The sequence below is a fragment of the Pteropus vampyrus genome, unplaced genomic scaffold, assembly GCF_000151845.1.
Source record: "Pteropus vampyrus isolate Shadow unplaced genomic scaffold, Pvam_2.0 Scaffold134, whole genome shotgun sequence".
Taxonomy (NCBI): Eukaryota; Metazoa; Chordata; class Mammalia; order Chiroptera; family Pteropodidae; genus Pteropus; species Pteropus vampyrus.
This window is the reverse complement of record NW_011888915.1, coordinates 176,301-189,292: the sequence shown is the minus strand read 5'-3', so window position 1 is coordinate 189,292 and position 12,992 is coordinate 176,301. Positions and strand designations below refer to the sequence as shown.

At 44.5% G+C, this 12,992-nt stretch overlaps 2 protein-coding genes across 10 annotated transcripts in view; both read right to left on the bottom strand.

Moving 5' to 3' along the window:
- The window catches only part of LOC105297071 (protocadherin gamma-C4), a 159,371-nt gene that overhangs the window by 120,679 nt on the left and 25,700 nt on the right, over positions 1-12,992 (bottom strand). The window contains exons 1-2 of one of the 9 annotated variants that reach the window (XM_023534866.1): positions 8,862-10,805; positions 9-113 (exon numbers count right to left, since the gene is read on the bottom strand). The exons of 5 other annotated variants lie outside the window; for them this stretch is intronic. In XM_023534866.1, coding sequence (XP_023390634.1) covers positions 9-113; positions 8,862-10,631 — 1,875 coding nt within the window. In that variant the 5' untranslated portion in view covers positions 10,632-10,805. Of the gene's footprint in view, positions 1-8; positions 114-7,899; positions 8,316-8,756; positions 10,806-12,992 lie in introns of those variants that run through there. 3 more of the 9 variants (XM_023534864.1, XM_023534860.1, XM_023534870.1) reach the window with 3 other exon arrangements.
- On the bottom strand, positions 119-6,551 carry LOC111744379 (protocadherin gamma-B2-like). The gene is made up of 4 exons (XM_023534910.1): positions 3,677-6,551; positions 1,575-1,942; positions 312-1,481; positions 119-136 (listed from the first exon to the last, which is right to left on the bottom strand). Exons 1-4 carry the CDS (start codon positions 6,159-6,161, stop codon positions 119-121), a joined length of 4,041 nt encoding a protein of 1,346 aa, XP_023390678.1. The 5' UTR covers positions 6,162-6,551.

The window sequence follows — 12,992 nt, the reverse complement described above, 5'->3', positions numbered from 1 at the left end:
GTGCGCACCTCGCCCGTGTGCAGTCCTATTGCGAAGAGCCCTGGCTCGCTGGCCTTGAGCAGGCGATAGGACAGCCAGGCGTTCTGGCCTGAGTCTTTGTCCACTGCCACCACCTTAGTCACCAGGTAGCCAAGCTCTGCAGAGCGGGGTGCCAGTTCCACACCGGTGGAACCATCGGTGGGGAGTGTGGGGTACAAGATTTCAGGAGCGTTGTCATTTTGGTCCAATATGAACAGGATCAGTGAAACATTGCTGCTAAGTGGAGGGTCTCCACTGTCACTGGCTGTCACCCACAGCTGCAGGTCTCTAACCTGCTCATAATCAAAAGAGCCCAGTGCATACAGGATTCCAGTTTCAGAGTTTATGGAGACATAGGAGGAGACAGGTGTTGCCTGAAATGCGTCCTTGGCCAGAGAATAAGTGACCTGGGCATTGTTGCCACTGTCGGGGTCGTGGGCGGTCACAGAGAAGATTGAGATGCCTCTGGGATTGTTTTCTGGGATGTAGGTGGAGTATGAGGCATGAGGGAAGATGGGAGGATTGTCATTGATGTCTGCCACTTTCAGAGAGATGTGGTTTTCTGTAGACAGGGGTGGGTTTCCATGGTCAATGACAGTTATTGTGATGTTATAGTCTGAGATCTCTTCTCTGTCCAGGGTTCTCGTTGTCAATAAGTGATAATAATTATCAACTGACTTTTCCAATTTGAAAGGCAAATTCCTGGGGATAGAACATGCAATCTCACCATTCTCTCCAGAATCACCATCATGTATGCTAAAGAGTGCAATTACAGTTCCAGGAAGACAGTCTTCAGAGATGGAACTGGCAAGAGAGGTCAGGATCATTTCTGGGACATTGTCATTCACGTCTTGTACTGTGACCACCACTTTAGCACTGGCAAGAAGAGCACCTCCATCCTGAGCTACCACTTCCATGAGATAGAATCTGGATTCTTCATAATCCAGTGATTGCACAGTTGAGATTTCACCCAGATTAGAATCAAGTTGGAAAGTCTCTGAAATTTTGTCTTCTTCATTGCGAAAAGCGTAGGTCAATTTCCCATTTATTCCCTCATCTGGATCGGTAGCCGTTAATGTGAGCAGCCGAGTGCCCACAGGTGTGTTCTCTGGAACACTCACTCTGTACTCTGATTGGGTGAACTGGGGCGCATTATCATTTGCGTCGAGGACCATCACTCGGACATGCGTAGTACTAGAAAGTATGGGGTCTCCGCCATCTAAAGCCGTGAGAAGGAGATCGTGAACAGCCACTTTCTCGCGGTCCAAGGGCTGTTCAAGAACCAGCTCCGGGTATTTATGTCCATCAGTTCCACTTTTCTCATCCAAAAAGAAGTGCATATTGGAGCTAAGCTGGTAATTCTGGAGGGAGTTCACACCCACATCCGCATCTCGAGCGAAGGGAAGCACTAACCGTGTTCCCGTAGCCGCATTTTCACTAACTTTTACTTTTACTTCCTCATCCTTGAAACGCGGGAAGTTATCATTAATATCTATTATTTCTACTTCTACTCCATAAATTTTCATTTTATTCTCAACCAAGATGTTAAAACTCACCAGACACCGCGCACTCTGAGCACAGAGCTCCTCCCGGTCTATCCTGCCCGCGGTGACCAAGCTGCCACTTCCCAGGTTCAGAGCGAAAAGCTGCGTCCTACCTCTGGAGACGATGCGGACTCCGCGCTCCGCCAGCTCCCGGGGCTCCAGCCCGAGATCCTTCGCAATGTTGCCTACGAACGAGCCTTTGTCCAGCTCCTCCAGCACTGAGTAGCGGATCTGCCCGGCCCCGGCTCCCCACTGCGTCCCCAGGAACAGGAAGAGCAGGAGCAGCTCTCTGCAGTTCCAACATCTCAAAGGATACGCCATTGCCTTCTCTCTGACCAGTTTTCCTTTAGGCTTGGTTCCAGCCTGCTGTTTCCTTATTTCTTTGAAGCCAAAGGGAACACATTCCTTGCTGCAAATGGGAGAGGGGCCCGCGCGGAAGGCTTTCCCAGGAGCTAGTCCGGTTTGTGCGTGTTTAGTGCAGAAGGAGCAAAGTAGGGTCGCATCAGCAGCAGCTTCTTTCCCACTTTGGTGAACAGCGACACTCAGAGTCCTAACAAGTTACTACACCAATTCCATTTTTATTTCATAAATGTTTAATTATATTTTATTTCCAATAATTTGCTGTATCCTTCATGTATTACCATGTGACATTCTTTATATTTAATTAAGATTTAGTTCTGAAAGGCAAAAGATTTCCATAAACCCCTGAAATCAATATAATTATGAGGTTCCTTTTACTTCTCTAGGAAAGTTTTATTTAATGTGCCACTGAGTTTATGTCCTTTATTTACTTCTTATCTACATTGAGTTCTTTAAATTAGGACATAGTAATTTTTACTTTTGTAGGTTTTAAGATTTCAGTTTTGTATTAGGAATATTTATGAGAACGTGCCCATTTGTACATAAAAATGTCAAGGAAACAAGCCTTGCTCTCAATGCATCTTTCCAAAAAGGACTACTGATTCAGGCAAATTGTATTAGCTGTCATATGCGGAAAAGATTACAGTGTCATTTTGTTACTTGTGAGGTCTTTGAGAAAGGTCTTTGAGAAAGTTTCCTGTTTTTCACATTAGGAATATGGTAGCTACATTATATCAGACTGAAAGTTTGAGCTGGGTTAACTGTGCGTTACTTATACTTTCCTATTACCATGTCTTAATTGGAATGTTATACAGTGACAGACTCTTGGGGGAAAAAATACATATAGTAACTGTGGAGTAAAGGGCTTTAGTTCCTCACGCATGCAGTAAAACGTCTATAACATAACAAGGAGGCAGTGAGTGGACTTTCTATGTTGAGACAGATATTTAATGTTATCACCTTTATATGGTAGCAGAAAAAGAAAAACCTCATGACTAAAAAAAAGTGGACATTTCAGAGAGTCCATTAGGTGAAATAATTTTTTCTGAATGACATCTTCATAGGACAATGAAGAAAGTGAAGATATTCTATATCTATAATTAGAAAATTCAAAAAATAAAGTTTTAAGTACACAATGCGAGTATAGGTTGCAAATGTTTTCTCAATGTACAATTTTCACAACAGCAATTTGTTACTATGCATAAGAGAGATCTCTCCCATCTATTTAACACATTCCTAATAGCAGACACCACAGACCTCAAACTTTGCCCATCCTTTAAAAGTAGATCTGGAATCTCGAGACATTTAGCCTGTAAAGACACTTAGATTGATGGTGTTCATGTCAGTCCTACCTATGCTCTGCTGTTGACAAGCCATATTGTTGGGTAAAATTCATCCTTTTTCTGGTTTCCAGTTCCCCCAAAAAACACTATAGTAAGATGGGGAGTTCTCTTTACTCTAGAGTACTACAATTCTTGGAGGAAGTAAAATTAAAATTTGAGTAATAAAGTCCCTGAATATGAAAGAAATAGCTTAAGATATCTACAGTAATAAATCCTCAGAGGGAAGGATTGTAAAGATGAAGAAGAAAGAGATCTCATGTAATAAAGGCTTGTAATTATGAACGAATACATCTCACACATTACATAGAAAACAATGTCAAAGTTTTGGTTAGATAAGATCAAGATAATTAGGGCAGAAAACTGCCTAAATTCAACCCAGAAGACAATACAATATGAAATGAAGACTCCTACCCCAGTTAGGTGATTCGTTAAGAACATTTGAACCCAAAGTGAAAATAATTAAATTAAAGCTTACCTTTAAAATAGTATCTGAAGCAAATGGGCCTTCAGCATCTTCAGGATTTGTACTTGGTACCCATGAAGCATCTCCGCAGAGGAGATCCTGAGGAGGAGCCACTTCTGGGGTCACGTTGATAAAATTAAACTCTGTCTTAGCTGATTGTGAGGCAACGCACAGATTATAGGAATAGGGCAATGTTCCCTCACTGTAATTGGAGAGAACCCCAGGTCCAGGCTTCGAACTGAGGCCAGGATGAAAGCAACTCCAGGCGGCCGGGTTGGAGGAGCGTCGCAGGCGCAGGGCAACCGCCAGAATCACCGCGAGGAGGAAGAGCACTGAAATCAAGGCCAAGGCCACCACTAGGTAAAACTGCAGTTCAGCCTGGGGGTCAGAGAGCGCAGGGCGGTCGCTGAAGTCTGGCAGAGCCTCTTGTAGGCTGTCAGCGAAGACCAGGAGCAGCGTGGCTGTGGCCGAGAGGGGTGGCTGTCCCCCATTGCGCACAGCGACCAGCAGGCGCTGGCGGGCAGCGTCCCTCTCGCTCAAAGCACGCGCCGTGCGCACCTCTCCCGTGCGCAGCTCCAGGCTGAACAGTCCGGGCTCGCTGGCCTGCAGCACGTGGTAGGACAGCCAGGCGTTGTGTCCCGAGTCCGCGTCCACCGCCACCACCTTGGTGACCAGGTAGCCGGGCTGCGCGGCGCGCGGCACCGTGTCGAAGAGCGCCGAGCCGTCGGGCCCCAGCGTCGGGTACAGCACCCTAGGCGCGTTGTCGTTGCGGTCGCCCACCAACACGCGCAGGCTCACGTTGGCGCTGAGCGCGGGCGAGCCCTGGTCGCGGGCCTGCAGCGTCAGTTGGAAGGCGCGCAGCTGCTCGTGGTCGAAGGCGCGCTGCGCGAACAGCACTCCGCTCTGCGCGCTCACGGACACGTAGGACGACAGCGCCCGCGGCTCCAGGTCGCTGGCCACGATGGAGTAGGAGACGCGGCCGTTGGGTCCCAGGTCGGGATCGGAGGCGCTGACCTGCGCTATGGAAGCACCGGGCGGATTGTTTTCTGGCACGTGGACCAGGTAGGCTGACTGCTGGAAAACCGGAGCGTTGTCGTTGACGTCGGTGATGTGCAGGGTGATGGTAATGCTGGAGGAGAGGGGCGGCTTGCCCCTGTCAGTGGCCATTATAGTGACGTTATATTCAGAGATCTCCTCCCGATCCAGGGCCCCATCTGTCACTAGTTTGTAATAGTTCTTTGAGTAAGATTTCAATGTAAACGCTGTGTTTCCCAATATGCGGCAGTAAACTTCTCCATTTTCTCCAGAGTCTCTATCTCTTGTTTTTATCAAAGCGATCACTGTTCCTGGTGGTGAATCCTCTGGAAGGGGAGTAAATACTGAGGTCACAATCACTTCAGGTGCACAGTCGTTCTCATCAAGAATTTCGACTTGGATACTGCAATGTCCTGCTAGATCTCCAGGATCTTTCGCTTCTATACCGAGAATGTAACTATTAGCAATTTCGAAATCAAAATTATCCTTTGTTGTGATTTCTCCTGTTCTTTTATCTAAGCTAAAAAATTGTTTCACTTGTTCATCCACATTATGAAAGGAATATGTGACTTCCGCATTACTGCCCTCATCCTGGTCGGTGGCGGTCACTTGAAGCACGGGGAAGCCTGGGGGCACACCCTCCTTCAGGCTGACCCTGTATACTTCTTGGCTGAACACTGGGGGGTTATCGTTGGCATCGGTGACTTGGATTTGGATCTGTGTGGTGCCACTTTGGGGTGGGTCCCCACCGTCCACAGCTGTTAGGACCAGTTGGTGGAAATTCTCCTCTTCCCTGTCCAGAGAATGTTTCAGAATCAACTCAGGATATTTACGTCCATCTGGAGTCTGTTTCTCTGCGAGACCAAAGAACTCATTGTCATTAAGGTGGTATCTTTGCAGTGAATTTGAACCAGCATCCAAATCCAGGGCTGGGTCTAGTGGAAATGTTTTACCTGGCTTAGTGGATTCTCCAATTTTTAAATCAATCTTACTCTGTTTGAATAATGGAATGTTGTCGTTTATATCTTGCACTGTTACTGCTACTTGGAAAATATTGAGTGGGTTTTCAGCCACAGTATCGAAATCCAGAATACACAGAGGCTTTTTCCCGCAAATCTTCTCTCGGTCTATCCTGTTGCTCACAAGTAAGTCTCCGCTCTCAGGGTTTACAGTGAAATATTCCTTCTCCGCGCTAACCCGCAGCTTCCGGGCCGGTAAGTCCCGGACACTAAGCCCCAGATCCTTGGCGAGGTTTCCTACCACCGAGTTCTTGGCCAGCTCCTCGGGAATTGAGTAGCGGATTTGGTCTGGGAGAGCCCAGCCAAACAAAGACAGCAGAAAGGGCAACAATACCTGCCGCCACCGCACCGGGTGGCTTCTCTCTGCGCTCAGCCTCATCCTCCGTCTCCCTTCGCTGCGGTTCTGCTTCCTGGCCGGGAGGAAGAATGAGCCCTCCGTGGATGGCAAAATCCGGGGTAAGGTCACTTTTCTTGCTTTTGTTTTCTCTAACCGAATCCGTACTGGCGTCCTGTGTGGTTGGTTTGAGCAGGAAGTTACCCTCTAAGAGGCTCTCAAATATATTGCAGATCTTCTCGCTCTTCTTTTGACCTATAGCGACGCCCAGAGGTTTTCCCGTAAAACTGCTCCAATGGCTTGAAAATGTTTTGTAAAGAACAATTTTTTCTCTTTTGGATTAATAAAGAGTATTTATTTGTTTTTATATAGGTATAATTCATATAGTTCCAAATTCAAAAGGCACACATGGCACAGTCTATAGGCTCTCCCTCTCTGCTTTCAACCACACATTTCTCCCAGGAGAAATGAGTGTTCTTTTTTGTGTATACTATTCCAGAGATATGCTTTGTACAGTGCAGCAGATTTTTATAAATATCCTCCCTTGATTTTATAAACATATATCAAAAAAGCATCTTGCTTTTTCCATTCATTATATCTTGAAGATTATTTCATATCAATACATAAAGACATTTCCCATTTATTTATTTATACCTATAAGCTATGTAGTAACCCATCATAATGGTTGTACAATAATTTATTTAACCAGAAATATTATTTTCTAAAAGAAACCCAGTGCCAATTCAAACAGAAATATATTTTCCATATGCTATTAGGTTATAAATTATCTACTGATGCTCTCCTAGGCATTTAAAATATGTATCACTCTGATTCTAGAATGTATTCCTGATGTCAGCATCTAAATATGTTTGACACAGTTTGAGGCCAACTGATATTTCCAAATTATATTTTAAAGCTTCAGTAATTTAAATAATCTGTCCTCAAATATAATTTGTCTCTCAATATTCATTTGTTATTTTTTCTTTCCTTTCCCCAAGCCGGCTGGTTGTATCATATCCCATTCTTATTTATTCATTGCACCACAATTTCCCATGAAGACAAAAGCATCTAGACACTAAAACTCTCCTTCTTAAGTCTAATTGAGGCATAGTCCACAATTACCAGGTATCCATATGTCACTCATGAAGAGTAATGTATTAATAATTTAGACACTCATAAATTCCAAATTAAGTCACACAACGCAATGAAGGAACAAGGAACAAAAGCTGAATATCCTTTGCATACAAAATATTTCCCCCCATATCAGGTCATCCCAGAGCCACATAGTGAGAGCAACCCGGGAGCAATTTGCAGGAACAGAGATGAGTCCTACTTAGGAAGTAGCATAACTTCAGAATCCAAGTTAACCAACCTTTGTAAGAGGCTCTCATGATGAAAAAGGAAAGATTTTTAAAAGTTAGGCTTCCTTAGAAATAAAGAAGGATCTCATAGTGAAGGATCTCAAGTGAAATAAAGTGGGCAATATTTTTGAATCACAGAAGTGCACCAAAGGAATCATACATAGTCACTGCTGGTGCATCCCACAAAATGCAACATCAAAATATTTAAAATTGTGAAATGATTCCTGTTAAAGTTAAATCTAAATGTTAAATATTTCCACCAGTATTTTTAAACTGCCATTGTTTAATGGAAAATACAACTTCAAATAAAGAAGAGTGAACTTGAAGCAAAGTATGTCGGGGTATAAAAACAGAAAGTTTTAAAATACTCAGTCCAGATTAAGAGAGAATGCTTATATATGAATTCACACAATTGCCTTCTATTTCACAGTTCCATTCTATACTCTCAATAAGACCTAAAGGAATCGGCATTTACAGCAGTGAGATGGTTAGAGACATAAAATTAAGAAATTGTTGCTGAAACTTATAACTGGATGAAGACTACACAGGATAAGAAAAAATAACTTAGGTGCAGTAAAAGTTACTGATCATTCTTGTAGGGTCTACTGCCCCACCCCCAGCAATAAAATACTAAAAAGAAGTGCCTTTATGTAATATAGTACGTATCTTATACAGTTGGAGACAATTACACAGCTCTCTGATAATGTTTCAGTGTGGCAAATTGACTCACCTGATGAAGATTGGGTTCTTCTTTAGTTTCAAGTAAATTCTGAGTTATCAGAAGAGGCTCGCTTTTCTCACAACTCTCGTGGCTGATGAGCGTGTCCGCGTAGTTGGGCTGTGGGAAGATCAGGTGACTCTTCCGTGAGTCCGCAGTGAGGGACACCTCGTGGGAATAGGTCTGCAGGAATGCCCGCACCCCGTCCACACCCACAAACTGCGAGGCTGGCACGCCCGTTAATCTGCCTCCGGAAGTTGAGAGCAGACGTGACATGTGCCAGCGTCTCAGTCTGAGCGCCAGAAGAATGATGACAAAGGCGAGGAAGACGCAGGAGACCGTGGTCACTGCCACTACCAGATACAGAGTAAGGCTGGAATCGTCAGGGTTGGCGGAGGGTTTGAAGCTTCCCAGGTCAGCCAGGACGTCTGGGATGCTGTCGGCTACAGCCACAGTGAGCGTGACGGTGGCCGAGAGAGGGGGCTGGCCGTGGTCTTGGACGGCCACCACCAGGCTCTGCTTGAGGGCGTCTCTGTCCAGCAGGGCCCGCGCTGTGCGCACCTCGCCCGTGTGCAGTCCCACCGTGAAGAGCCCTGGCTCGCTGGCCTTGAGCAGGCGGTAGGACAGCCAGGCGTTCTGGCCTGAGTCTCGATCTACCGCCACCACCTTAGTGACCAGATATCCGGGTTCTGCAGAGCGGGGTGCCAGTTCCACGCCGGTGGAACCATCAGTGGGGAGAGCGGGGTACAGGATCTCTGGCGCGTTGTCGTTCTGGTCCAGAACAAACAGGCTTAGAGACACGTTACTGCTGAGGGGAGGGTCCCCGCTGTCACTGGCTATCACCAGTAGTTGTAAGTCTCTCACCTGCTCATAGTCAAAGGAACGTAGCGCATATAGGACACCAGTATCAGAGTTGATAGAGACAAAGGAGGAGAGAGGTTCCCCCTGGAGCGTGTCCTCAGTCAGGGAGTAAGTGACTCTGGCATTCTCAATGCTGTCAGGGTCCTGGGCGGTCATGGATAAAATGGAGGCTCCTCTGGGGTTGTTTTCAGGAATGTAGGTAGAATAAGAAGCATGGGGGAAAGAAGGTGGGTTATCATTAATGTCTGCCACCTGCAGTGAAATGCGAGTTTCTGTAGACAGTGGTGGAGTTCCGTGGTCAGTGGCAGTTACCGTGATGTTATATTCTGAGACTTCTTCCCTATCCAGAGTTCTGTGCGTCAACAACCGATAATAATTTCCATAGGTCTTTTCAAGTGTAAATGGAAGATTATTTGGAATAGAACATGTGACAAGGCCATTCTCCTCTGAATCACTGTCATGAACATTGAAAAGTGCAATTACTGTGCCTGGGGAAGAAGTTTCTTGGACAGAGTTGGTGAGAGATGTAACCGTGACTTCTGGAGCATTGTCATTTACATCCAGAACTGTCACCAGTACCTTGCTTCTGGCTCGAAGACCAGGACCATCGTGAGCTTCTATATCTATATCATAGAATCCAGAGTCCTCATAATCTAGTGATCCTAATATTGTTATGTCTCCAGTCACAGAATTCAACTGGAACAGCTGCGATATTTTCTCTCTCACTTTCCTGAAAGAATATGTCACTTCTCCATTGGCTCCTTCATCTGGATCAGTGGCTTTTACAGTGAGGAGCTGGGAACCCACCGGCACATTCTCCCGAATACTCACGTGGTACTCGGGCTGAGTGAATATGGGGGCATTGTCGTTGGTATCCACAAGTGTTATATGGATCCTGGCAGTGCCAGAGTGAACCAAGTCGCCTCCATCGAAGGCGGTGAGGACTAGGTGGTGAACTGCCTCTTTCTCGCGGTCCAGGGCGCGCGCCAGCACCAACTCCGGGTACTTTATCCCATCGGCCCCGCTTTGCACATCCAGGGAGAAGTGAACATCCGAGCTGAGCTGGTAACCCTGCAGGGAGTTTACCCCTACATCTGGATCAAAAGCTTCAGGAAGAGGGAATCTTGTCCCAGGAATTTCATTTTCAGCTACTTTTATTTCTCTTTGCTCTGTCCCAAAGTTGGGCGCGTTATCATTAATATCGATTATTTCCACTTCTACTCCAAAAATTTTCACTTTGTCCTCTAGGAGAATCTCCAGGCTCACTAAACACTTTGGAGATCTGTCGCATAGCTCCTCCCGATCTATCCTGCCCGCGGTGACCAAGCTGCCACTTCCCAGATTCAGAGCGAAAAGCTGCGCCCTACCTCTGGAGACGATGCGGACTCCGCGCTCCGCCAGCTCCCGGGGCTCCAGCCCCAGGTCCTTGGCGATGTTGCCCACAAAGGAGCCTTTCTCCAGCTCCTCAGGTACTGAGTAGTGGATCTGTTCGGCCCAGATTTCCCACAGGGCCCCCAGGAGAAGGCAGATCTGGACCAGCCTGCTGCAGTCTGGGCGATAAGGCGGAGCCTCCATCACAGCCCTGCCGCGGAGTAGCTTGCGCTTGGGTTTTCCTTCGGCGAAGGACTGAGGAACCCCAGGATCTTCGTGGTCCAATATAATGTGTTTTCACTGTAACGTGCTGGAGCCCTGGGAGTTCCTGAGTGGAGCGTTCATAAAGCGCCAGGGCCACTGCTTTGTGATGCAGAAACCTTATGGTTCGGATTAAATTCTTGGTTGTCTTTTTTCTCCCGATTGGTGAACAGCGACGCTCAGAGTCCTAACCTGTTACTGCAATCTATTTTTGGTAAAGTTATCAATTGCGTGCTGCGTTTTCCTTATCTTATTTCTCCCCAAACAATAAAAGTCAAACTCCTGTTGTTTTATTTGTAATGAAAATATAGAAACAACCTATAGCTTCCTGTACAATAAACCTTGTGAGGTAATTAACTTTCAGAGAAAAATATGATTTTTTTTGCTAAGAATTTTTTCTACCACTTTTAAGTTTTTGCATTATTTATTCTTATTGCCCATTTTTTGTACAGTATATTATGTGAAGGACACATTTATATCTCCCAGGAACAAGGATGGGCTTGAAGAATGAAAAAATGGAAAAGCCAGTGTCTGGGGAGTTGGAAGTCTAGGCTCTAGTCTCAACCAATGCAGAAACCAGTTTCCTCACATGAGTTAACTTTTAGAATCTGGGACAACTTTTTAGTTCCCTTGTAAGAAAATTTCTATTGTTCAAGAGCTAGTTTTACCCCTGCACCAGTGGGATTGGTAAATATAATAATAGGTTTGGGAAGAGAATTTGCTCATTAATTTTCTATAAGAAGATTCTAGGCCACAAGCTATGTCTATGACTACCATGTTCACAGTGTATCCTCAAATTTAGAACCGCACCTTTCATAGAGTATGCACTCAAATAGTTTTTCAATGTTTAATGAGTGAGTCACTAATGCAACTGCAAAGTCTAAAACAATGAATAAAAAAATCACTGATCTTAAAAATAAAGGTAGGACAGAAAAGTTAGTAAAGTACTATAAAGAGCAGACAATATTTCAGTGATTTTTTTCACTAAGAACACATCCAGAAGGTACTATTTCACCATTATTTCTAAGTTTACTTTAGCTTTGATTTTTAGAAATAGCTAGTAAAAGGAAACATTTTAGCAGTTGTATGTATGTTATCATTGCATGTCTCATAGTTTTCTTATTCAAGAAAACTTGAAGTGATTTACTAACCTGAGAAAACTTGAGATAAGGCAGTGAGCAGTCAGTTATTTAGATTATCCCTCACATAATAATTAACTTCTAGAAGTTACTCATATTTTAATCGGACGCAAAATACATTGACTATTCAGAGTTTTTAAATCTTCAGACTTTGTGGAGAAGATTAAACATATTTTTCACAATCATCAGAGGACCCAGAAAGTTGAGGGTTGGGAGGAAAATGAGATATTTTGAAAATTTTAGACTCTTATACTAAAAAAAAGAAATATGAAGACTATGTATACAAAAAGTTCATTATGTTCCTCATTAAAATAATGACAAAGTCGAATGAGTTTAAACATAAGTTATTGAAGAATGGTTAAGAAAACTATTCTTGAATGAGATTATAAAGTGGGAATAAAATTGACTCAAAGTTAATGATTCAAACGTAAAATCTGACAGTCTTTGCTACGTAAGGCCAAGAAGTGCTAAGAGACTTAATTATTGGAAAGCCATATTAAAGATCCACATTGCAGCAAAAAGATAACAAGTAGAATGTATTAGATGAGATGAACATAAACATTAACATAGGCAGGAAGAATTTCCAGTACCTTTATAAGGAGTAAAGCTTGAAAAAAATAGGACCACACCAATTAAGAAAAAGCAGTGCTGACACAAGAAAATCTCTTTTTAGCAAGATTTGCTGACCAATCATACAGATTGTGAAGTAGTAATTCGATAAGTGCCAAGAATACTGAGCAATCAAGAAACTCATCCCCACCCACAGCATATACCTCCTGTCTCACTACCATCACCAGAACAATGAAAAACGATGAAAAATAATTATGCACAACTAATTTAAGTAGGTTTGCAGAGGAAAAAAAGGAGTCATAAGCGATTTGGGGGTCTTCATTACTGGCACATACATCCATAGAAGGAGCTTCACACAGGAGATGGCGAGGGGGAGCCACTTCTGGGGTCACGTTGATAAAATTAAACTTTGTCTTAGCTGATTGTGAGGCAACGCACAGATTGTAGGAACAGGGCAATGTTCCTTCACTGTAATTGGAGAGAAACACAGGTCCAGACTTGGAACTAAGACCAGGATGAAAGCAACTTCAGGCGGCGGGGTTGGAGGAGCGTCGCAGGCGCAGGGCAACCGCCAGAATCACCGCGAGGAGGAAGA

Coding starts and splice junctions, on each gene's coding strand:
- LOC111744379 (XM_023534910.1), bottom strand. CDS start 6,161: ATGAGGCTGAGCGCAGAGAGAAGCCACCCGGTGCGGTGGCGGCAGGTA. Junction 1,943..3,676: donor TAACGAATCACCTAACTGGG/GTAGGAGTCTTC, acceptor TTGGCTTCAAAG/AAATAAGGAAACAGCAGGCT. Junction 1,482..1,574: donor CTCAGAGTGCGCGGTGTCTG/GTGAGTTTTAAC, acceptor CCGCGTTTCAAG/GATGAGGAAGTAAAAGTAAA.